This window comes from Anabrus simplex, chromosome 1, assembly GCF_040414725.1.
Source record: "Anabrus simplex isolate iqAnaSimp1 chromosome 1, ASM4041472v1, whole genome shotgun sequence".
Classification (NCBI taxonomy): Eukaryota; Metazoa; Arthropoda; class Insecta; order Orthoptera; family Tettigoniidae; genus Anabrus; species Anabrus simplex.
The window spans coordinates 1,162,399,857-1,162,424,545 of NC_090265.1; the positions used below are offsets into that span (position 1 = coordinate 1,162,399,857).

General features: G+C 39.5%; 1 protein-coding gene across 2 annotated transcripts in view; it reads left to right on the forward strand.

Annotated features, from left to right (window-relative positions):
• LOC136877086 (uncharacterized) overlaps positions 1–24,689 on the forward strand; it is a 79,430-nt gene that overhangs the window by 46,487 nt on the left and 8,254 nt on the right. For both annotated transcript variants that reach the window (XM_067150907.2, XM_068228591.1), the window contains exons 6-7: positions 3,510–3,638; positions 14,322–14,375. In XM_067150907.2, the coding sequence (XP_067007008.2) occupies positions 3,510–3,638; positions 14,322–14,375 (183 nt within the window). The remainder of the gene's footprint in view (positions 1–3,509; positions 3,639–14,321; positions 14,376–24,689) is intronic.

Consider the following 24,689-nt stretch of genomic DNA (forward strand, 5'->3'; position numbering starts at 1 on the left):
CTAGAGAAATGGGTTTTGTCGAACACACAATTATTTTCCATTTTTGCAGGTGTGCTTTCAACTCCCGCGCGATGTTTACTGAAAGAGGTAGGCTTACTATTCGCACGTACACAGCAAGCTGAGCAGACGTTAATTTTTTTATTTTGCTATTGGCTTTACGTCGCACGGACACAGATAGGTTTTATGGCGACGATGGGACAGGAAAGGGCTAGGACTGGGAAGGAAGCGGCCGTAGCATTAATGAAGGTACAGCCCCAGCATTCGCCTGGTGTAAAAATGGGGAAACCACGGAAAAACCGTCTTCAGGGCTGCCGACAGTGGGGTTCGAACCCACTATCTCCCGAATACTGGATACTGGCCGTACTTAACCGACTGCAGCTATTGATTAGAAATCTTATAGAATAAATTGGAATTCAACTTAAAAGAAAAATGGGGGGAAAGTGGATTATGGGCGTGGTTGGGGAAAAAAGGGATAAAGGACCCTAAAAAGGGAAAAAGGTGCGTGAAAAATGCCCCTTTTCGCAACTAGAAACAAAATTTCACACTGTGATATCTTTCCTAACAGCCTTAATTTACCCTAACGAAAAAGGTGAGCACCTAAAAATCCATACCCTGGTGATGACTCTACTCAGTCCACTGGCGTGCCCGCTGCTTGCCCCGGTGTCATCTGCGAACTGCGATAAACAAAGACTAGCGCGACCTCCGGATAACATGATCGCGTGTTCAAGCCTGGGAGAGGTTGTCGGATTTTTGGCAGGGCGGAAAAGAAACCATTCGGTACCCCATGCCGTAAAATATCTCTGGTGTTTATCCGACAAAAGTAAAGAAAGCTCAGCCACAGGCCACGTAACAGAGATGTGTTTCCCTGCCATTAGGTAGATTAAAACGATACTGGCATGCAGCTGACTAAACAAAATGCCTGCGCACGAAAGCTGAGACCATACGACTTCTTCTTCTTATTATTATTATTATTATTATTATTATTATTATTATTATTATTAATTTTGACTTTGTTCTGGTTCAGTGAACTTACCATAAATGCCAAAAATAGATACAGTATTAATAAATAATAGCTGAGTTTGCGAATAAACTCGATAGATGAAGCTGTGCGAATAATCTAGCTTCAGTGGTGGGGTTATGTGAAGTGAATAGAGGAAGATAGGTTACCGTGGAGAACCGAACAAGTTGGCCGTGTAGTTTTAGGGGCGCGCAGCTGTGAGCTTGCATTCGGGAGATAGGGTGTTCGATTCCAACAGTTGCCAGCCCCGAAGACGGTTTTCCGTCGTTTACAATTTTAATACAATGCAAATGTTGGGGCTATATCTTAATTAAGGCCACGGCCGCTGGCTTCCCGCACCTAGCCCTCCTCTATCCCATCGTCGCTATAAGACCTATCTGTGTCGGTGCGACGAAAAGCAACTTGTAGGAAAGGAAAGAAAAATAAGAAATTACCTTGGAGTTTAATGAACATGGTCATCGAGGTTAACAGAAGGCGGCGACTGTTTGACTCAGTTTTCAATGATTTAATAACAAGAGATTTGTGGACTGAACGTTGAAAAGCATAACAGTTCGTAATGAAAATGTATGTATGTATGTATGTATGTATGTATGTATGTATGTATGTATGTATGTATGTATGTATGTATGTATGTATGTACCGGGAGAGTTGGCCGTGCGGTTTGGGGCGTGCAGTTGTGAGATTGAATCCGGGAGATAGTGAGTTCGAACCCCACTGTCGGCAGCCCTGGAGATATTTTTCCGTGGTTTCCAATTTTCCCACCAGGCAAATGCTGGTACCGTACAGGCCGCTTCCTTCCCACTCTTAACCCTTTCCTATCCTATGTCGGTGCGACGTAAAGCAAATAATTTCTTAATCTATTTACCCTCTAGGGTTAGTTTTTTCCTCGGACTCAGCGAGGGATACCACCTCTACCGCCTCAAGGGCAGTGTCTTAGAGCGTGAGACTTGGGGTCATGGTGATACAACTGATAGAAGGACCACTACCTCACCCGGGCAATCTCACTTGCTATGCTGAGCAGGGGCCTTGCGGAGGGATGGGAAGTTTGGAAGGTATAGGCAAGGAAGCGGGAAAGAATCGGCTGCGGTCTTAAGTTAGGTACCATCCTCGCATTTGCCTGGAAGAGAAGTGGGATACCACGGAAATTCACTTCGAGGAAGGCTGAGGTGGGAATCGAACCCATCTCTACTCATTTGACCTCCCGAGGCTCAGTGAACCCCGTTCCAGCCCTCAAACCAATTTTCAAATTTCGTGGCAGAGCCGGAAATCGAACCTAGACCTCTGGGGTTGGCAGCTAATCACACAAACCACTGCACCACAGAGGTGGACCTATAACAATTCAATTATTATTATTATTATTATTATTATTATTATTATTATTATTATTATTATTATTATTATTATTATTATTATTATTATTAATGCTAGTGGTTTAACGTTAGGCCGACACCAACTCAGACAGATATTTTTGTGACGACTAGATAGGAAATTGTTAGGTTTAGGAAGAAAGTAACCGTGTGAAGTGATGTAAAAAGCAGAATCCACGGAAAACATCTTCAGGGCTGATGATTATGCCATTCGTACCACCATCTAACAGCAATATGGTCGAACCGTGTAGTCAACTAGCTCGGTACTATCATTAAGCTTGAAGTGAATTGTGACAAAATAATGAATTGTTCAGCTGTTGAAAGAAATGAAACAATTGTTATTACATTAGTAATGCTGGAGCTTAAAGTAAATTTGTACGCATAATTACTGCATATTTAGTGACTGATAAAGCATTTATCTCATGTCCAACTCATTGGCTGAATGGTCAGGATTGAAGCCTTCACTTCAGACGACCCCGGGTTCGATTCCTCGCCGACTCGTGGATATTAATCTCCCGTGATTAATTCCTCTGGTTCGGGGACTGGGGGTTTGTGTTCTTCCTAACGCTCCCATCTTCATATTCCCACACCACACTACCAATCACCACAGAAATACGTAATAGTCTTTACATCCCTCCACAACGGGTTGGCGTCAGGAAGGGCATCTGGCCGTAAAACAGGGCCAAATCCTCATGTGCAATACAGTTCGCACCCACGACCCCATAGGTGTGGGACAAGCGCTAGAAGAAGAAGAAGAACGAACATTTGTCTCACATTCTTGCAGATCTGAAATGTAATAGATGTTTAATGGCCGCCTCTGACAATTAGATTGGCCGATTCTTAATCACAAGTTCACAGTTTAGATCCTGGCCGAAGTAGCGTATTTTTAAAGGGCAGAAAATACCCTAGAGGCCCCATCAAAAACGTTGGCGTGTTGGTCTATTTATCCGATGGTGTATGATGCTGTAGGATTATTATTATTATTATTATTATTATTATTATTATTATTATTATTATTATTATTATTATTATTATTATTATTATTATTATTGTTATTATTAAATGATTGTGAATTAAAATCGAAATAATACAATGCATATAATGTTTTGATTTCTGCCATACAGGTACCTTAGAAGAGCCATGGTGCACACTTTCAGGTTATAACTACGTTCTATTTCGCGCCTCAGACATCCAAGGGGGATGTGTTCCTATCTTCAAACCATCTACTTGCTACGCCCGTGATTGGCGCTGTCGTAAGTAGTGCAAATAATTTTATACATATATCCATGCTTACATACATCATTATAGACTATTTTGCCTCCAAGCGAACAGTCTGTATCCTCTGTGAATTTACTAAACGCCGCCACAATGCTCTCTTTGTAAGTAGCTCCGTGGCCTCATTTAGTTCTATACCTTTTATTTTAAATCATTCGAAACCAAGTGCTTAACCAACGTCGTCTTGGTTTCCCTCTACTTCTCTTACCCTCGCTGCCGAGTCCATTATTCTCCCAGGTAAACTGTTCTTTTTGTCTCACATGACCCCACAACCAAAGCCGATTTGTGCGTACAATTTCATCAATCGAGTGCATTCTAATTTAGGCTTTATCTCATCATTCCGAGTACCCTTCTGCCATTGTTCCCACCTGTTTATACCAACTATAATTCTCGCTACTTTCATTTCTCTTCTAACATATGAATAAGATATCCATAGTCCACCCAACTTTGGTCGGTAAAGGAAAGTTTCGTCCGGGAGCTGACTTCTTTCTTACAGAATAATGTCGTTCGCAATTGCGAATTCACTGCATTAGCTTTGCTGCAACTTCATTCGATCTCGCTTACTGCACTACCATTGTGGGAGAATATAAATCCTAAATACTTGAACAATGATCTACCTATTCCAGTTTTGTAATCCAACCTGACATTCGGTTCTCTTCTTTGCTGGCGGGACCTATTGTTTACAGTGCACTATGTCTTCTGGTGTGGGCTAGAGCAATTTTGTTACTTTCATTGATCTGTCTCAGCTTTATCACTGGCTTTGACAAAATGAAAGTGACTGAGGTATGAGTGATGCTAGTAATGCCATTCCTACTGCAGCCAGTCCCTGCTATGAATGGTGTGAAAATATTGTTCATAGGGTCAGTTGGTGAATGCATTTCAGTGGGCTTGGCAGACTGATATGTAATAGCAACTTCTGGCTCGGTGAGGAAAGCAACGGAAACTACCTCACTCCTCATTTCCCTAGTACGCCTCTTCAGTGACGCCTAGGCCATCTATGACAGCTGATGGCAGAACTGTTGAGGATCCAACCAGCCTTCGGGCTGAGGACTAAACATACACATACAGCTTTCTTCCCTACTGTCATCACTTTAATCTTGGAAAGGCTAATCTTCATATAATACTCGTTGCACCCATTTTCAAGACCCGAGATATTAAATTGCAGGCTTTCAGCACAGTCTGTCATTGAGACCAAGTCATCAGCATGGGCCAAACTGCTTACTACATTTCCACCTAATTGAAACCATTCCTGCCACTTCAAAAGTTTCAGTAGATGATACATGTAAACTATCAACAACAAAGGTGTAAATACACTGTATATACATTGAGCCAAGACCTCACTCTACCATCACTTCTCATTGCAGCCCAACTGTCAACATAAATGCCTTTGATTGATTTTAATAATCTACACTTAATCCCATAACACCTTCTCTCTCGGTACTCTGTCATGTGCCTTCTTAAGATCAACGAAACATAACTTAAACATAACTGTCTATTTCTCTCATAGCATTTTTTCAATTGCCTGGCATATACTGAAAATCTGATCCTGACAGCCCCTCCGTGGTCTGAACCCACACTGGCTTTCATTCAACTTACTCTCAACCACCGACTGCATCCTCCCTTCCAAACTGCCAGTGAAAACCTTGCCCTATATACTGACTAATACAATACCTCGATAGTTGTTGCAATCCTTCCTGTTCCCTTGCTTAGTTAGGTGCAATTACTTCTTTCATCCAATCTGAAAGTACCTTACTGACATTCCATGCTAATATAATTACTCTATGAGTCCATTACATCCCCCTCCCTTTCCGATATATTTCACCATTTCAAGTCTAATTTCATCTATTCCTGCTACGTTATGACATCGGAGTCTATTTACTATCATTTAAACTTCCTCGAGTGTAAATTCACTAGCATAATTGTCCTCCTCCCAATGAACTCTGTTGTTCGCTACATCAGTAGATAGATTTCATTTTATGTTGAGATGATTTTCAAAATATTCCTTACACTTGTCCAGTGATTCCTTGGAATCTATTATGAGTTTACCTGATTTACCCAAAACGCTATTCATTCCCTCTCTCCCTCCAAGATTCGTTATTACTGTCCAGAAAGGTTCCCTGGTGCTTGACCTAGCCTTTCAAAGTCGATACCAACCTCTTCCCATGACTTCGTCTTCGAATAAACAATTAGATGTTTCTCTCTGCTTCTGTTATCTACGTACATTTCCCTGTCTATATGAGTCCTTGTATGGAGCCTTTTCTGATACGCTTTACGTTTACCAACTGCCCTCCTTTCATACTTCCATCGAAATGTTCAATTTTCCCCATTTTTATATATATTAGTTATCCCTAGGCATTCCATTGCTGTTTCTTCAGCAACATCCCTGTATCCTACCCAATCTCTTCCTATATTCTGAACCAGTTTACTGTCTAATGTTCGGAACTTTTCACTAATCATATCCATGTACTTCTGTCTAATTTTCTCGTTCTGGAGATTTTTCACCCTTCAGCCCTTGACCTAGAGATATTTAGTTCACTAAAGATCAGATAGTGGTCTGTATCAAAGAAAATTCTCCGGAATACACACACATTTTTAACAGATTCCCTGAATTCGAAGTCGTTTATGATAGAGTCTATTACGGATCTGGTGCCCCAACCTTCTCATGTGTAGTGGTGAATAGCCATATGCTTGAAGAATGCAGCTGTAACTGCTAACCTCATACTAGCACAGACTAGAACAGAAGTACAGTAAGCGCTTTTCATTTATATTATCTTCCATATCTTCCCAACATTTACCCATACGTTTTAGTATCCTTCACTTCTACTTCCACCGAGTGACTTGGGCGTGCGGTGCGGGTCGCGCAGTTGTGTGCTTGCATTCTGGAGGCAGGGGTTTCGAAGCCCACTGTCAGCAGCCCTGAACATGGTTTTCCGTGGCTTCCCATTTTCACACCAGGAATATGTTGGGACTGTATCTTAATTATTATCACGGCCATTTCCTTACAACTCCTAGCCCTTTCCTATCCCATCGTCGCCATAAGAAGTATCTACTGTATGTCGGTGCGACGTAAAGCAAATTATTTAATAAAACTACTTTCTTTCCAAATCTTGCATTGAAATCGGCCATCAACACTATCTTATTACTACGATGTCACCGAATGCTTCATAAATCTTGCCAACTTCGTCAATGTTCTGCACCCTCACATTGTGAATAGACTGAAACAGTTCTCGTCCTAATTCCTCTAACTGCTAAATATCCGCATCATTCGCTCATGTACAGACTTAACAGAAAGCATGTTGCGTGGAATAGTATTCTTGATGTACTGTCCTACCTTCCTTTTGTTAACACCATTTAATGGTACTTTAACATTTCCTATATCTTCCTTGTTATCTCCCCTACCCGAATTTCATTCACTCGTAACACATCTAGATGCATCATCTTTGCTGACTCCGCCAATTATACTTTCTTTCTTCCATAAACTCCATTAATATTGATAGCTTCCCATAGAATTCCATCCAACTCCATTGTTGGACGCGCTTGTAGACTGTGGCTGTTGAGAGTGATCTTGTATTATCGTACTGATAAAGTAGTAAAAACCTACTGAAATGTATTGTGTGTGTGTAATCCACTTAGTGCTGTTTATATATTGGTGTTTAGTGCTTATTGGTATAAATTAATAGTAGTTATATTAATGTAAATGTTATAATAAGTAGTTCAGTTGGTATACGGTCGTTTACGTGTTGTAGGTTAATTAGGCTAACTAGGTGTACTTTGTTTCAAATTTAGGTTTAGAAAATAATTTAGGTAATGATATCAACTTTTAAAAATGTAAATATCTGTAGGATCATTAGTATAATACTTAAAAACAGGTTATTATAGGGAGTTGTAACTTCCGCAGATTTTACATTCGTGCAGAAAACAGACACGGTATTTCGTTTAGATATCCGTTAAAACTTTCACAAAGGAAATAATGTATTTAATCAAATAACACGATACGCATGTAAAGTTTGATTTTTTGGAAAAAGTTAAGGAGCGCAAATGGTATTTCACTGGAGAATTACATAACAGTCTTAGGATTGTTGACAATTGTTTGCTACATTCCGACTAGAACAAAGCGTATAGAGTAGTTGAGAAAAAAAAACAAGAATGAACTGTTACTGTATTCCGATTAGTTGTGGTCCCAAGTCCCCGGCGTACTTTGTACTTTGTATTTCGCACCTCCGATTATTCATCGAGTAAAAATTAATAATCAAATTCCCACAACCCGATAATTTTAATTCAAGTCTCCAGCATAGTTTTGACAGAAGTTTTTGAGAAATTATTGTTGAAATCTTATTTTTAAGCGTTTACAGTAAGGGCAATTTTAATCTCCATGCCGCGTAGTAGGAAAAATAATACTGTAATAATCCCCCAACTCTAATAATCATGTAACTACATTTCAGTTGTGAATTGTAGTGTAGATATCATATTAGATAGAATCTTGACAGTTATATTCGTGTGGATCCTTGTGTACGGTAAACCGCTAGATATTTGTAGTGTATTGCAGTATTTTATTAGTAATTGGCGTGCTTAATTTATTATTGTGCAATATTTGTGTAGTATAAGTATCTCTGTAGAAACTCCCTTACTATAATTCTGTTGTTGTTGTTGTAGTAGTAAGGTAGGCTTAACTGCAGTTTAGAATTGTGTAATTCTTGTGTATTCATTTCGATATTCAGTAATCAACGACAGTTTTCATTCTGTTAGGGGGTAATAGGATAAAAATATAATACGACTAAGTATTATTATAGTTTAGTAGTATATTCATTACCTGATTGTCGTGTGATCCTAGATATTGTAATAGGAGTTGAATCATGGCTGAGAAATGATATAATGGATGCAGAAATTTTCTCACGGAACTGGAGTGTGTACCATACACATAGGATAGGAATGGTGGGAGGGGGAGTATTCATTCTGGTGAAAGAAGAATTTGTAAGTTACGAAAAAGTTAAAGAAGAGAAATATGAAATTCTAGGTGTAAGGCTCATTTCTAAAGATAACAGGCAACTTGATGTCTTTGGAATGTACAGAACGGAAAAGGGTAGCGCTGACACGGATTCAGAATTATTTGATAAGATAATCAGCTATGTGGGAAACGACATGGAAAGGAATGTGATTGTAGCGGGAGATCTTAATTTACCAAATGTCAATTGGGACGGAAATGCAAACGACAGAAAGCATGACCAACAAATGACAAATAAGCTAATATGGGAAGGACAGCTGATTCAGAAAGTGACCGAACCAACTAGAAGGGAAAAATATCCTGGACGTGGTGCTGATGAAACCAGATGAGCTCTATAGGGAAACCGAAATAATAGATGGTGTTAGTGATCATGAAGCTGTTTTTGTTGTAGTTAAAAACAAATGTGATAGAAAAGAAGATTTTAAAAGTAGGACTATTAGGGAGTACCATATGGCTGATAAAGCAGGCATGAGGCAGTTTTTAAAAAGTAATTATGATCGGTGGAAAACGGTAAATAACAATGTAAACAGACTCTGGGATGGGTTTAAAGAAATTGTTGAGGAATGTGAAAACAGTTTTGTACATTTACAGGTGGCAAGGGATGGTAAAGACCCACCTTATTATAATATACAAATAAATAGACTAAGAAAGAGGTGCAGATTGGAAAGGAATAGAGTTTTATTGCTAGGGGCTTTACGTCGCACCGACACAGATAGGTCTTATGGCGACGATGGGATAGGAAAGGCTTAGGAGTTGGAAGGAAGCGGCCGTGGCCTTAATTAAGGTACAGCCCCAGCATTTGCCTGGTGTGAAAATGGGAAACCACGGAAAACCATTTTCAGGGCTGCCGATAGTGGGATTCGAACCTACTATCTCCCGGATGCAAGCTCACAGCCGCGCGCCTCTACGCGCACGGCCAACTCGCCCGGTAAGGAATAGAGTTAGAAATGGCTGTGGGAGTAAGGACAAATTGAACGAACTTACTAGGAAATTGAATCTAGCAAACAAGGCAGCTAAGGATAACATGATGGCAAGCATAATTGGCAGTCATACAAATTTTAGTAAAAAATGGAAGGGTATGTATAGGAACTTTAAGGCAGAAACAGGTTCCAAGAAGGACATTCCAGGAAAAATTAATGAACAAGGAGAGTGTGTAAGTGAGGACCTTCAAAAGGCAGAAGTATTCAGTCAGCAGTATGCAAATATTGTTGGCTACAAGGAAAATGTCCAGATAGGGGAGGTGACTAATGCTAAAGAAGTATTAAAATTGACATATGATAACAATGATATTTACAATAAGATACAAAAGTTGAAAACTAGAAAAGCGGCTGGAATTGATAAGATTTCTGGGGATATACTAAAGACAATGGGTTGAAATACTCATTTGATTATTGTATGCATGAAGCAGCTATACCAAATGAATGGACAGTTGCTATAGTAGCCCCTGTGTATAAAGGAAGGGGTGATAGACATAAAGCTGAAAATTACAGGCCAGTTTGACAAGCGTTGCATGTAAGCTTTGGGAAGGCTATCCTTCTGATTACATTAGACATGTTTGCGAAATTAATAACTGGTTCGATAGAAGTCAATTCGGTTTTAGGAAAGGTTATTCCAGATATTTTGCATTCTGGAGGTCAAATGGACTGTGTCACGATTGATCTGTCTAAAGCATTAGATAGGGTGGATCATGGGAGACTACTGGCAAAAATGAGTGCAGTTGGACTAGACAAAGAGTGACTGAATGGGTTGCTATATTTCTAGCAAATAGAACTCAGAGAATTGGAGTATGTGAAGCTTTATCTGCCCCTGTAATAATTAAGAAGGGAATTACTCAAGACAGTATTATTCGACCTTTATGGTTTCATATATATCAATGATATGTGTAAAGAAGTGGAATCAGAGATAAGGCTTTTGCAGATGATGTTAGTCTGTACAGAGTAATAAATAAGTTACAATATTGTGATCAATTGCAAAATGACATCGATAACGTTGTGAGATGGACAGCAGGCAATGGTATGATGATAAACGGGGTTAAAAGTCAGGTTGTGAGTTTCACAAATAGGAAAAGTGGGCCTACTCTCAGTTTCAATTACTGCGTTGATGGGGTGAAAGTTCCTTTTGGGGATCATTGTAAGTATCTGGGTGTTAATTTAAGGAAAGATCGTCATTGGGGTAATCACGTAAATATGATTGTAAATAAAGGATACAGATCTCTGCACATGGTTAAGAGGGCATTTAGGGTTGTAGTAGGGATGCAAAGGAGAGGGCGTATAAGTCTCTGGTAAGACCCCAACTAGAGTATGGTTCCAGTGTATGGGACCCTCACCAGGATAACTTGATTCAAGAACTGGAAAAAATCCAAAGAAAACCAGCTCGATTTATTCTGGGTGATTTCCGACAAAAGAGTAGCGTTACAAAAATGTTGCAAAGTTTCTGCTGGGAAGACTTAGAAGAAAGGAGACGAGCTGGTTGACTAAGTGATGATCCTAGCCGTCACTGGAGAGATGGCGTGGTATGACATCAGTAGACGAATAACTTTGAGTGGTGTATTTAACAGTAGGAACGATGACAATATGATGATAAAGTTGGAATTCAAGAGAACAAATTGGGGCAAACATTCGTTTATATGAAGGGGAGTTAGAGATTGGAATAACTTACCAAGGGAGATGTTCAATACATTTCCAATGTCTTTGCAATAATTTAAGAAAAGGCTAGGAAAACAACAGATAGGTTATTTGCCACCTGGGCGACTGCCCTAAATGCAGATCAGTATTGATTGATTGATTGATTGATTGATTGATTGATTGATTGATTGATTGATTGATTGATTGATTGATTGGTTGATTGATTGATTGATTGCTTGATTGATTGATTGATTGATTGATTGATTGATTGATTGATTGATTGATTGATTGATTGATTGATTGATTGATTGATTGATTGATTGATTGATTGATTGATTGATTGATTGATTGATTGATTGATTGATTGATTGATTGATTGATTGATTGATTGATTGATTGATTGATTGATTGATTGATTGATTGATTGATTGATTGATTGATTGATTGATTGATTGATTGATTGATTGATTGATTGATTGATTGATTGATTGATTGATTGATTGATTGATTGGTGTAGACTATGACGTACCATCTGTTCCATCATTTACGTGTGAGTGAAAATGGGAAACCACAGAAAACCACAGCTGTCGATGGGGTTCAAATCACTCGCCTCCCGAATTCAGAGCTTGGCTCCATAGTCGTAGCGTGTGAAAGAGCATGGACACTCCACCGGTTTGTCTAACGTAATATTTTTTAACAATAAAGTTGACTGTTCCATCTGTTCCTACCTTCTGTTACCAGCAATTATCTGCTTCAGTCATGTCTTACTTCCCGAGTTATCGTGTCTACTAGTGGTAAACATGTGATAAATATCGGAACTGAAATAATTCGGCCTTCACTCTCCTTGAAAACGACAGAGTGATGCTAGAAAAATTTGGTCTGCAAACTCACTTTCAGTTAGCGATTACTGTCACAGGACAAGATTTCTGACACCTCGATTCAATTTCCCTCACTATTCTGCCATACTTATTTGTTGTGATTATGTATGCAAGATGCACACATCATTAGTTGGATGTGTGACGGTGTGGCATAGTCAGTATAAGGAAGACGGAGAGAGAGAGAGAGAGAGAGAGAGAGAGGGAAAGAGATAGGGAAATTGTGATGGAGATGGTAGGTTCGAACCGCAGCATCGGCAGTCCGTAGACGGTTTTCCGTGGTTTCACGTTTTCACACCACGGAATTGCTGGTACTGCCAGCAGCACGGCCCCGTCAGCTTTCTTTCCAGCTCTCTTTCGCATTCCATCGTCTTCCTGCCTAAGCTTGTGAGTATACCGCCAGCAATAAAGAAAAAATGCTATCTCTGCATCAGGGCTACTTAGAAGTACTTTAAATTAAGAAAGAAATAACAGGCCAGTTTTGGCCTTGGCCTACCTGGACAGCAGCTGCCCATGCAGATGTCACAGTGGCACGTGGTCAGCGTGACGACACTCTCCTATTGCTTGGCTTTTACTGCTTCCCTAATCAGCCAGTTCATCAGGTGGCCTCATGAGCCTGAGAGAACCCCGTTCCAGCTCCCCAGTCCAAAATTAAAATATCTGGACTGACCGGAAATCCAACCGGAAGCCTCCCCGTAAAAGAGAGGCATGGAGCTGGCTAACATCTCAAACAGCCAGGATTTAAATGTGTATTAATTTTTATGTTATTGATTTCACGTTTCAGTAACAACCTTTACGGCTTTCGGAAGTATCGAGGTACCGGAATTTTGTCCCTCAGGAGTTATTTTTACAAACCAGTTGATTTACAGACACTAGGCTTACGTACTGTAGCACCTTCAAATACAAACGGACTGACCTGGGATGGAACTTGCCAACTTGGGCTCAGAAGGCCAGAGTTTTATCATCTGAGCTACGAGGCCCGGCCCAGAATTTGAAATAATAATTTCAGTGTCACTGTGGCTGATCTCACAGAGCAATTAGTGTGTTTTCCTGAACACATCATTTTAAGGTCAAGGAAAGGATGATGTAGTGTAGTACAAGAGACTGTCTCGGAGAACTGCCAGCCATTATTCTCTCTGCCTGCTTCTCCCTTTAGAAGACGACGGTCTAAAGAATTTGAACACTCATCCCGCTGTCCGGAAATACATGATAACCAGATCCGCTAGGACGGCCAACACACAAGAGACACCGTCAGCACTTTGGCGTCTATCGAGCAATGCCGGAAATTGGGCTTTACTTAAAGCGGTTGTAATTTTAAGACGAAAAATCTGAAAATATGACCTCCCTTGGCATTCGAACCCGAATTATTTCTTTTTCACTCCGACCGCGAGGGGTTGAGGTTTGCGAGTCTTGCGGAGTCTTTCATTTTCACTCTCTTACATCTATATTGCCCATATCTTCATTCTTTTTTTTTCCTAAGGTTAATATTAGGAGAGGATTATTGCCTGGTTGTACTTACCGTTATAACAATAGTTACCACCAACACCACTGTTTGGAGACGTCTGCTGGGTAAGGACTGGATTACTATGAAAATATTTGACGATATCCAGAGTGCTCTCTGTCGACCAACTCCATAAACTATGTATCCTATAAATGTTTCTTTCTCTTTCAGGTTCCTAACATTCTTGTGTCAGTTTACTTGGCCTATTATTTATTCCTGTTTAACATGATCACCCGTCCAGATTGTTGTGAAACTATATTACTTGTTGATCTACTCTTAGAGGCTTAACTTATTTATTTATTTATTTATTTATTTATTTATTTATTTATTTATTTATTTATTTATTTATTTATTTATTTATTTATTTATTTATTTATTTATTTATTTATTTATTTATTTATTATTCTTTCGAATGGGCCACCAGAGGACCACGTGCCAATTTCAATTCCTTCTTCTTTGTTCTTTCCTTTTCTTCCAGTACGCTTTCATCTGTTCACTATGTTTCTTCTTTCTGTCTTCAGACCACTTTGAACCAGTCTTTCTTTTACTTTCCTACCTTATTTATTTATTTATTTATTTATTTATTTATTTATTTATTTATTTATTTATTGTTATAACATTTCTTATGTCATTAATTCTCCATTCATTTCCCTTCGCAGCCAAGAATGAAGACCTGGTTGTCTCTTCTTCAGCTGTACCAGACTCGACGTCAGGTGAGTTTACACCTTGTTTATGCTTACCAAATTCTCTAAGGTGTGGAAATGTGAATGTTCATCTAATTCAAAATAAACTTAATACGTTATTTTAAAGGGATAATGGTTGCCGAATTTCAAATCAGATGTCAAAACTGCAAAAGGATGGTTGGGATAGCATATCTGCTTGTTTGCCTCATCTATGATTGTACTGAATACACTATGACTTTTTCCTTAACCTATAAAACTCCCGTGAATCAACTTATTTCCGGTCCCAGATCTCGCAATCAGGTAGCCTACCCTTCATCGGATCCAAAGGAGACTATGACTTATTTATATATATAAAACTAGCAAGATACTTACGATTTTGTTATATTTTACTTCAACATTTTGAAACGCAATAGGAATATGAAATTCGATTCATAATACATTTAAAAACATATCCATACCCAACACATAGCCGTAGGATGTACACTTCAAGCATTACTAAAAGAAGGTACACAAGAACGTTACATATTTTGGCATACCTTTGTGGATACCAATATAGCAAACAGTGGCTCCCTGACTGTCGGATGAAACTATATATTTACATCGATTTGTTTTGTAACAACGTTGTTGTACAGGAGTGAAACCTGTGTGGAATCAGGATATCTTATTCAAAATTTAGAAGTAACAGACTGGAAAGCAGTGGGAATGAGTCATTGTACAAACAGGTGGTAAGAATGACAAGAGGGTATTCGCTATGGTGACATAAGAGGTATGTTAGGAATAAACTCTATGAATGAAGCTGTATGTATCGAGCAGCTTTGGCAGTTGGGACACGTGAGACGAATGGAGGAGTATATATTAACCAGGAGAATAATGGGTTGGGCCTTGGAGGGTAAGAAAAGTAGGACTTCACAGAGACTACGGCTGGACTAAGATCTAATGATTTAATTATAAGACATATAGGACTAAACGATGGGTACGTTCTGCTATGATTTGTTTCAAGATATTGAGCTGAAAATATAATATTTGCGAAAATGTTTAAAGAAATTACGTAATAATTTAAAATGAGATAATGTCTCTTATTTCCTCGCTGAATAACACCTAAAGTACTGGTTCATATAAGCTGAAATTCGATATGGATATAACTCAGATATTCAGCTCAAATGCCGGTCAATTCTAATTTTTCAATAGGAAACTAACCTTTTCTAAATAGCGGTCATTAATACGTAGATATGTACCGAAATTACACATGCTTTATCCGCTAAAAAATATGGGCAAATGGTTTATCCAATCACCGAATAAAGCCCCATTTGTGGACTTAAAATTCAGGTTTATACAAAAAATATCATATGCATTTTCCTTGTAATTGTAAGAATTACCCAGGAAATTCGGCTTTTATGTGTTAAAGCACGCTTTTCACAACCACAGCACCGCCAGCGCTGTCCAGTTAGGTATTTGGCCGGTTTTTGTCAGATACTGGTAATTCATGCAGGGTACTAGAGCTGCGAAGTTTGCTGCTAAAAAATTACACGTCAGCAAAGAGTATGAACAAAAGTCAATGAATTTACGTAGTGGGAATATTGCAGCGAAACTTCCCCACATGACAACCCCTTAAAGCCAACCACCCGTATTCCCGATCACTTTTATCCGGCATGGAATGATATTCTCATATAAAGGGGGGACGTACGTAAAAATGAGTAAAAATAGCAATTTTTTCATTTGCTCATAATATATCTTAAAATGTCAGGATTTTAATTCCAAAATATTACCGTTCAATGCCATCTGTAAATGTGAGAAAAATGATTATCTGTAACTGTTTGTAAACTGCCACGCCCACTTCTGTAGGAATAGTTTTGTTTCCATTACTCTTACGGAGAATTTCCACGTGTCGGTCTGTCTTCCACGGTAACGTGTCACCATGAAGGCTATGGAAAAGTATGGCTGTCGCATTCTTCCGGTTCTTTTGTTGACAATGTGTTTATATACATGTGTTGCCATGGTTTTATAAACGATTTACCAAGTGCTCATTTTGTGAGTTCTGTGTTATCCAAAGTAACAGTATGCCTCGAGGTGAACGTAGAGTTTTTAGGAAAGTATAAAAGGGCCATGATTCTCGGTTTACGGAAAAGAAATCGAATGTACCAGGGCAAGGTCCAGAGCAAGGTAGTATTTCGTAGTATTTCGAACAAGAAATCCAGTGCTGCTGAGGCATTTCGTTCGATGAATACAAGACGGAAGATAAATCCTCAAGTGGGTTTAGGTTCATAGATTTGAGGATTCTGTCAGAAGTTTTTCGTTCAGCTTGTGCATGTGCTAAATGTGGTGCGAGAAATTTGAGGTTATATGATGACGAAGAGAGGATTGATGTAGTCTGTAGGTTACATTTTGTAATTATTAATTCAGTCCGGCTGTCAAGATTTTCACACGGCTCATCCCCTTGTGGGTGGGGGCGGTAGAGTAACACCCACGGTATCCCCTGCCTGTCGTAAGAGGCGACTAAAAGGGCCCCAGGCTCTGAACTTTGAAGTGTGGGTTAGCGATCACGGGGCCCTCAGCTGAGTCCTGGCATTGCTTCCACTTACTTGTGCCAAGCTACTCACTTTCATCTATCCTATCCGACCTCACTTGGTCAGCTCTTGTTCTTTTCCGACCCCGACGCTATTAGGTTTGCGAGAGCTAGGGAGTCTTTCATTTTCACGCCCTTCGTGGTCTTTCTTTGACCGACATCTTCATTTTTCGAAGTGTTGGATCCCTTCCATTTTTCTCTCTGTTTAGTGTTATATAGAGGATGGTTGCCTAGTTGTACTTCCTCTTAAAACAATAATCACCACCACCACCATCACACGGCTCAACGATTCTCGTTTGTCTTTCACACCCGCGAATCGATTGTCGTTTGTTTACACGCTCGCAACCTTCTCGGGAAGGATGTTGTCAAACGGTGCTCAGTATTTAGGAACTAATGAGTGAGTGGTGCTTCGATAGCTGGAGGGACAAGGAAAGGGGATCTGGGGGCGTAGGCGTTTACTTTCGTGTGGAAACACGATTTGTCTGGACTGGTTCTTGCCGTGCGGACGGTTAGAATAGGATCTGGACAAGACCATTGGTCGGGGTTGGTAACGGATTTTGATTAACATTTGTGACGGGAACGATATCACGTGTCACTTCACATTGGCCAATAGGAATGCAATTAGCTACTTCAGAAATGAAAATGGCGTGTAACAGTCTTCATTAGGTTATAAAAGTAAATGTACTTCTTCGGACGGGTTGGTGGGTTCCTGGATATCGCAATGAACACATCTCTCCTCTGAGATGCCCTCCAAGTAAGATTTCATTAATTTCCACTTAATATAACATTACAAAGAGCCTCCGTGGCTCAGACGGCAGCGCGTCGGTCCCGAACCGCTGGATACCGTGGTTCAAATCCCGGCCACTCCATGTGAGAATTGTGCTGGACAAAGCGGAGGCGGGACAGATTTTTCTCCGGGTACTCAGGTTTATCCTGTCATTTTTCTTTCCAGCAATACTCTCCATTGCCGGGCGGAGTGGCTCAGACGGTTGAGGCGCTGGCTTTCTGACCCCAACTTGGAAGGTTCGATCCTGACTCAGTCCGGTGGTATTTGTAGGAGCTCAAATACGTCAGCCTCGTGTCGGTAGATTTACTGGCACGTAAAGGAACTCCTGCGGGATTAAATTCCGGCACCTCGGCGTCTCCGAAAACCGTAAACGTAGTTAGTGGGACGTAAAGCAAATAACATTAATTATTAATACTCTCCATTATCATTTCATAGCCTTCATCAGTCATTAATAAATCACTTTGGGAGTGACGACCCCATTGTAATAATAGCCTATATGTGCTTCATTCATTTACATCCCTGACACGGTCAAAGACTGAACAAGGGTTTTAGGTTTTCATTCATAACATTACAAATAAGATGACAGTCGGGCTGAAGTAATACCCATTTGTATTGAGACAGCTGTCAGTCAGATATTGCTTGTAGAACGTCTGAAGTTAATAACTGGACTTGTGAAGTAAACCTGAGATTGTGCTATGAAATGAGGTGTTTAGGTGTTGGAAGGGAAGGTACCAACTTGTTTTGTGAAATTATGAACATCCCACCCCCAGTTTCAAGGTACCCTCATACAAACAGAGAACTCTTGGGTGCCCTTGAGAAAGAATCTGAGGATAATCTGACATCATCAGTGCAGGAAGCTGGGAACCTACACAGTGATCTGGAAACAACTGAATCTGATGTTCCAGTTACTGACATGGTACATGGATGAAGCGTGGACACACATCACTTTATGGTGTTTCATCAGTCATCAGCATTGACACTGGCAAAATACTTGATCTGCAAGTGATGAGCAAGTTATGTGGTGTTTGTTCCCGTAAAAAAATGCGACAGTGCAGAAGAAGAGAGGAAATGTCAAAGTGAACATAAAAATGTGAGCTGTAAAAGTTACTCAGGTGCCAGTGGTGGGATGGAGCCAGCTGGGATGAAACTTATTTTTCAAAGAAGTGTTGAAAAATATGGGATCAGGTATGTGAAATACCTTGTTTATGGTGACTCCAGTTCCTTCAAAACTGTCTTAGAATGTGAACCTTATGCACCAGATTGTAAGATTGAAAAGTTAGAATGTGTTGGACACATTCTGAAAAGAATGGGGGGGGGGGAGACTTAAAATTAAAGAAGGGACTCAGGGGTCAAAAACTTGAAGATGGCAAGCCGCTGAGCGGTGCTAATAGGCTTACTGATAAAGAAATACACACTTTGCATGTATATTATTGTAAGTCTATAAGATAAAACTCTGGACATGTGAAGGACATGCAAAGAGCTGTTTGGGCCATTTATCTTCACAAACTGTCAACTGACCAAAATCCTATTTATAACCTATTTCATGTTATAAATTCAAACAAGCTGATCAAGTTGGCACTACTTTTTACCAAAAGCATAATCTACCTGAAGCTGTCATGAATGTAGTAAAAACTTCCTTTATGGTTCTGGCCAATCCCGATGTGTTACAGAAGTGTTTGCACGGCGGAACCCAGAACCCTAACGAAAGTTTCAACTCCCTTATATGGAAGATATGCCCCAAAGCTGTATTTGTCTCTTCAAATTTGGTCCAAATAGCAGAATATGATGCTTGTTTAGTGTTTAACAATGGAAATGTAGGGAGGATCACATAGATGACAGGCGAATTATTACAGCTGACTTCACAATGATGAAATTAGAAACTAAAGCTCATCAAATGAGAAATTCAAATAGGAAACAGCTGGAGGAGGAAGAATAAACTGAGTAATATGGATATGGTCTGCACTAATTCTTTAGATGAATGGTAAAACAATATAAACAATCTCAAATCTTTCATTCAAGTTTACCGTAACTTACATTTTTTTAAGTTTAATGTACCTTTCCTACTACATTTTTCTAGATACAGTGATGAAACTTGGTATACATCTATAAACCATTATTATAAATAACTTCCTGGAAAAGTAAGAATTTAAAGAAAATATTTCGGATTTTATGGGGTAACAAATCACTATATTTTTTCCTAATTTAGTCCATCAGCCAGTCCCTGTTATGAATGGTGTGAAAATATCGCTCATAGGGTCAGTTGGTGCATTATTTTCAGTGGGCTTGGCAGACTGATATGTAATAGCAACTTCTGCTCAGTGAGGAAATCAACGGGAAACTACCTCACTCTTCATTTTCCTAGTGTTTCTCTTCAGTGACACCTAGGCTATTTATGACAGCTGTTGGTGGAGCTGCAGAGGATCAAACCATCCTTCGGGCTGAATACCCAACAACATACATATTTGAAATGCTCTAAAAATAAAAGTAAATAAGATATCAGACATTCGTTCCACATATATCTTCAAACAATTTCTTAGATATTATGTGCCAAATTTGGTGACTTAGAATTTGATGTTTTTCTAAACAGGGTACATTTTAAGGGTACATGTTTCAGAAAGTTCAAATATTCCTAGCTTAGGAACTATTTAAGTGATCGCCACAAAAATTAGCACATATATGCCCAGAACACGCATAAGCATGCATATCAAATTCTATAATGTTATCTTTAAAACTCTGAGTTACAATAGTTCTGTTAATGAAGTGCAAATTTGCATATGTCCCCCATTACAGACTGGAAAGCAGAGGGAATGATTCATGGTACAAACAGGTGGTTAGAATAACAAGAGGGTATTCGAAATGGCGACCTAAAAGGTCCAATGCATTCCATCTCTAAGACGACCACTGCTTCCTTCGATCAATAACCATGAATTTTATTCATAAATCAACAAAATATTCTCTATCAAACGACCGGAAACTATTCACGGTGTGGTATTGCACATATCTGTACATACCTACATGCAATATTTCGTGGAATATTTGATTCTCATTGCTACTAGATAGCAGTGAGTGCGTAAGAAGAAAATGAATGTTCTTTCACAGTACGGGTGAATTTCTATAATAAAGGAGAGTAATAAAGGAAGATCTCAGTGAGATGTAGCAAACTAGTTTAAGAGCTGCAAATCGTAAACGTTACTTCAAAGAATAGGAAGAAAATGCGTTTTCCATGGGGTTGAATCGAACCCGTGCTAAGACATTACCCGTAATTGAGCAATGTTGTAGGGAAATGCCTTCAAATTTGTTTCTGATCTTACAAAAATCAACAATCTTATGTCTTTCAACGTTCGATCTGCAAGCCTCTGTGAATTATCTTAAGCGCTACCACAATCTTCTACTTGTAACTAGCTCTTAGCCTCGTTCTTTAAATCATTAGAAACTGAGTCAAACCGTCGCCGTCTTGGTCTCCCTCTTCTTCTCGTACCCTCCATGACCAAATCTATTATTCTCCTAGGTAACCTATCCTCCATTTTCCTCACATGACTCCAACATCGAAGCCGGTTTATGCGTACAACTTCATCACCTGAGTTCATTCCTAACTTACCATTTGACTCATCATTTCGAGTACACTCCTGCTATCGTTCCCACCTATTCTTCTAGCGATCAACCTCGCTAGTTTCACCTTTGTTACTTCTAACTTATGAGTACCATATGCTGAGTCCACCCATATTTCATTTCAGTAAAACAAAGTTGGTCTGAAAACAGACTGGTGTAAAGATGGTTTCGTCTGGGAGCTGACTTCATTTTTACAGAATACTGTTGACCGTAACTACGAACGCACTGCATTAGCTTCGCTGCGCCTTCATAATCACTTTCTATACTATCATCCTGGGAGAATACTCATTCTGAATACTTGAAATTATCTACCTGTTCCAGCTTCTTATTCCCAACTTGACATTCAATTCTCCTAAGTTTCTTACCTACTTATATCATTTCGTATCATTCTCGTTGCACCTAGTTTTAAGATCCAAGATATTAGACTGCAGGCTTTCAGCACAATCTGCGATTAAGACCAAGTCGTCAATATAGGCCAAACTGCTGACTACATTTCCATCTACCTAAATCCCTCCCGGCCACTTGATACTTTCCATTAGATGAACCACATAAAATATGAACAACAAAGGTGAAATATTACAGCCATGCATACCGCTGTTGCATCTTGGACCAAGAACTCACTCTACAATCAATTCTCACCACAGCCCAATATACAACGTAAATGCCTTTGACGAACATCTTTCCCTTCGATACGCTATCATATGCCTTCTCCATACCTAAGAAATATAAACATAAACTGTCTATTCCTCTCGTAGCATTTTGTAATTACTTGGCGCCTACTGAAAATCTCATCCCGACAGCCCCTCTGTGGTCTGAAACCACAATGGTTTTCAACCAACATTCTCTCAACCACTGATCGCGCCCTCCCTTCCAAAATGTCAGTGAACACCTTGCCTGGTACCAATGAAATACCTCGATAGTTTTCGGAATACTTTCTGTTCCCTTGCTTATAGATAGGTGCAATTGCTGCTTTTGTCCAATCAGAAGGTATCTTACTAACATTCCATGCTAATATTAATACTCAATGAAGCCATTTCATCCCTGCCTTCCCACTATACTTCACCATTTCAGGTCTAATTTCATCAATTCCTTTTGCGTCATGACATCGGAGTCTATTTATTATCCTTTCCAATTCCTCGAGCGTAATTTCACTAATATCATTTTCTTCCTCTCAATTGCTCTGTTGTTCGCAACGTCAACAGAAAGATTTCCTTTTACGTTGAGAATATTTCCAAAATATTCCTTCCACCTGCCCAGTGATTCCCTGAGATCTGCTCTGAGTTCACCTGATTTGCCCAAATTCATGTCCCTTTCCCTCCCTGAACAAGATTATTACTGTCCAGAAAGGTTCCCCACTCCTTGACCTAGCCTTTGCAAGTTATTACCAAAATCTTCACATGAATTTTCTTTTATTCAACAGATATTTGTTTCGCTCTTTTTTCTTTCATATATGTTCAACTCCATGTCTGCACCAGCCCTTGTTTCAAGACATTTCTGATACGCCCTACTTTTATGTTTACAAAATGCCGTTACTTCATCATTACACGAAGATGTTTGCTTTTTCCATCTTTACACATAGTTGTCGCTAGGCATGCCCCTGCTGTTTTTACTACAGCATCCCTCTTCTTCTTATTTGGTTTTACAGCCGCGTTCCAGCCTTGACCGTCTCAACAACATGCATCCAGGTGTCCCGATCCTCTGCTTTCGTCCTCCATCCTCTGACTCCAGCTCCCCTTAGATCCTTACAGCATCCCTCTATCCTACCCAATCTCTTTCTATATACTGAACATGCTTACTGTCTATTGTTCGGAAATTTCTGTAATCATATCCATGCACTTCTAATTTTCTCGTTTGTAGATGCTTAGTTCAGTAAAGATCAGATAGTGGTCTGTATCATCGAAAATTCTCCGGAATACCCGCACACTTCTGACATATTTCATGAATTGAAATTTGGTTGTGATATAGTCTGTCATGAATCTGGTGCTCCAATCCTCCCTTGTGTAGCGGTAACTAGCCTTATGCTTGAAGAATGTATTCGTAACTGCTAATCCCATACTAGCACAGAAATTCAGTAAACGCTTCCCATTCTTATTAGCTTCTATATCTTTCCCATATTTACCTATCACTTTTTCGTTTCCTTCAGTTATATTCCCAACTCTCGCATTGAAATCGCCCATTGCTACTACCCAGTCCTTGCTTTGACACTGTCTGCGATATCACTCAATGCTTCTCTTTAGTTCATTTCTCCGCAAGTAACGTATGGTTAGATCAATTTCGTCTGTGAAACAATATCGCCTTGCGAGCAATTTGCAGAATATTGCTTTATATAATGTATATGTAGTACTGGTAGAAGGTAATCCTCCTAAAAGACTGATTCTGTGATTATTTATCGTCTAGTCGGCTTCTAGATGTTTCACTATTTTAACCAAATTCTACATTTGAACCATTTCATGTTTGTCTGTCCGTGAAGCAGTCGGCTCTATGGTAGTGGGTTCGATCCTGACTGGCGTCGGTGGCAACCTATTAGTCTGAATATCACTATCGTTGATTTTCAACACGTTACGGAACTTTTGTGGAGTAGATTTCCGACACGCTATAATCTCTTAAAATTCGCAGCAATTGTAAAGTATGTTTTATACTGGTTTAGGACTGGAAAGGAAGCAACCGTGGCCTTAATTAAGGTACATCGCACGCATTTGCCTGGTGTGAAAATGGGGAAACTACGGAAAATCATTTTCAAGGCTACCGGTAGCGGAGTTCAAACCTGCTATCTCCCGACAAGGTAACAGCTCTGTGACCTAAATCGCGCATAATATACTCGCTCCGCCAATTGAAAGGATGTTGGACAATGAACACTTTATATATTTTCTGTGGCATTAAGAACCTCTTTCAGATTAAAAGTACATTACTTCAATTTTCTCTAAAACAGCGATTTTCACACCTCTCTAGCTGGTACCTCCCTTTTAAGCTCCTCAATTATCATGCCCTTCCCTCCCCCTCGTACACACACACATACAGTCATTAAAATATTTCTCAAAATCATATTCACAGAAGTACAGTAACTAATGTTCACAAAAACTTGCATGTGTGGCAAAAATAAGAAATAAGCTTAAATTAAAATAAATAAAAATGAGCATAGGTCAACGAAGTGTCATTATCATGCTGCTCCTTCAATCGCAAGGTATGTGTGATGAGAACTACAAATAGACATATTACTAAATTACCTAATATTATATATTTCTACTGATATCAATTTTCCTGACTTTTTAAAAACAACAATTTGCCTTTAGGAAGTGAACGTGTGCTTCAGGCACTCAGAAACAAGACTGGAAGATTGTTTTTCAATTGTTGCCAACTCTGCAAGAAAACTGTCACTCACAAGTTT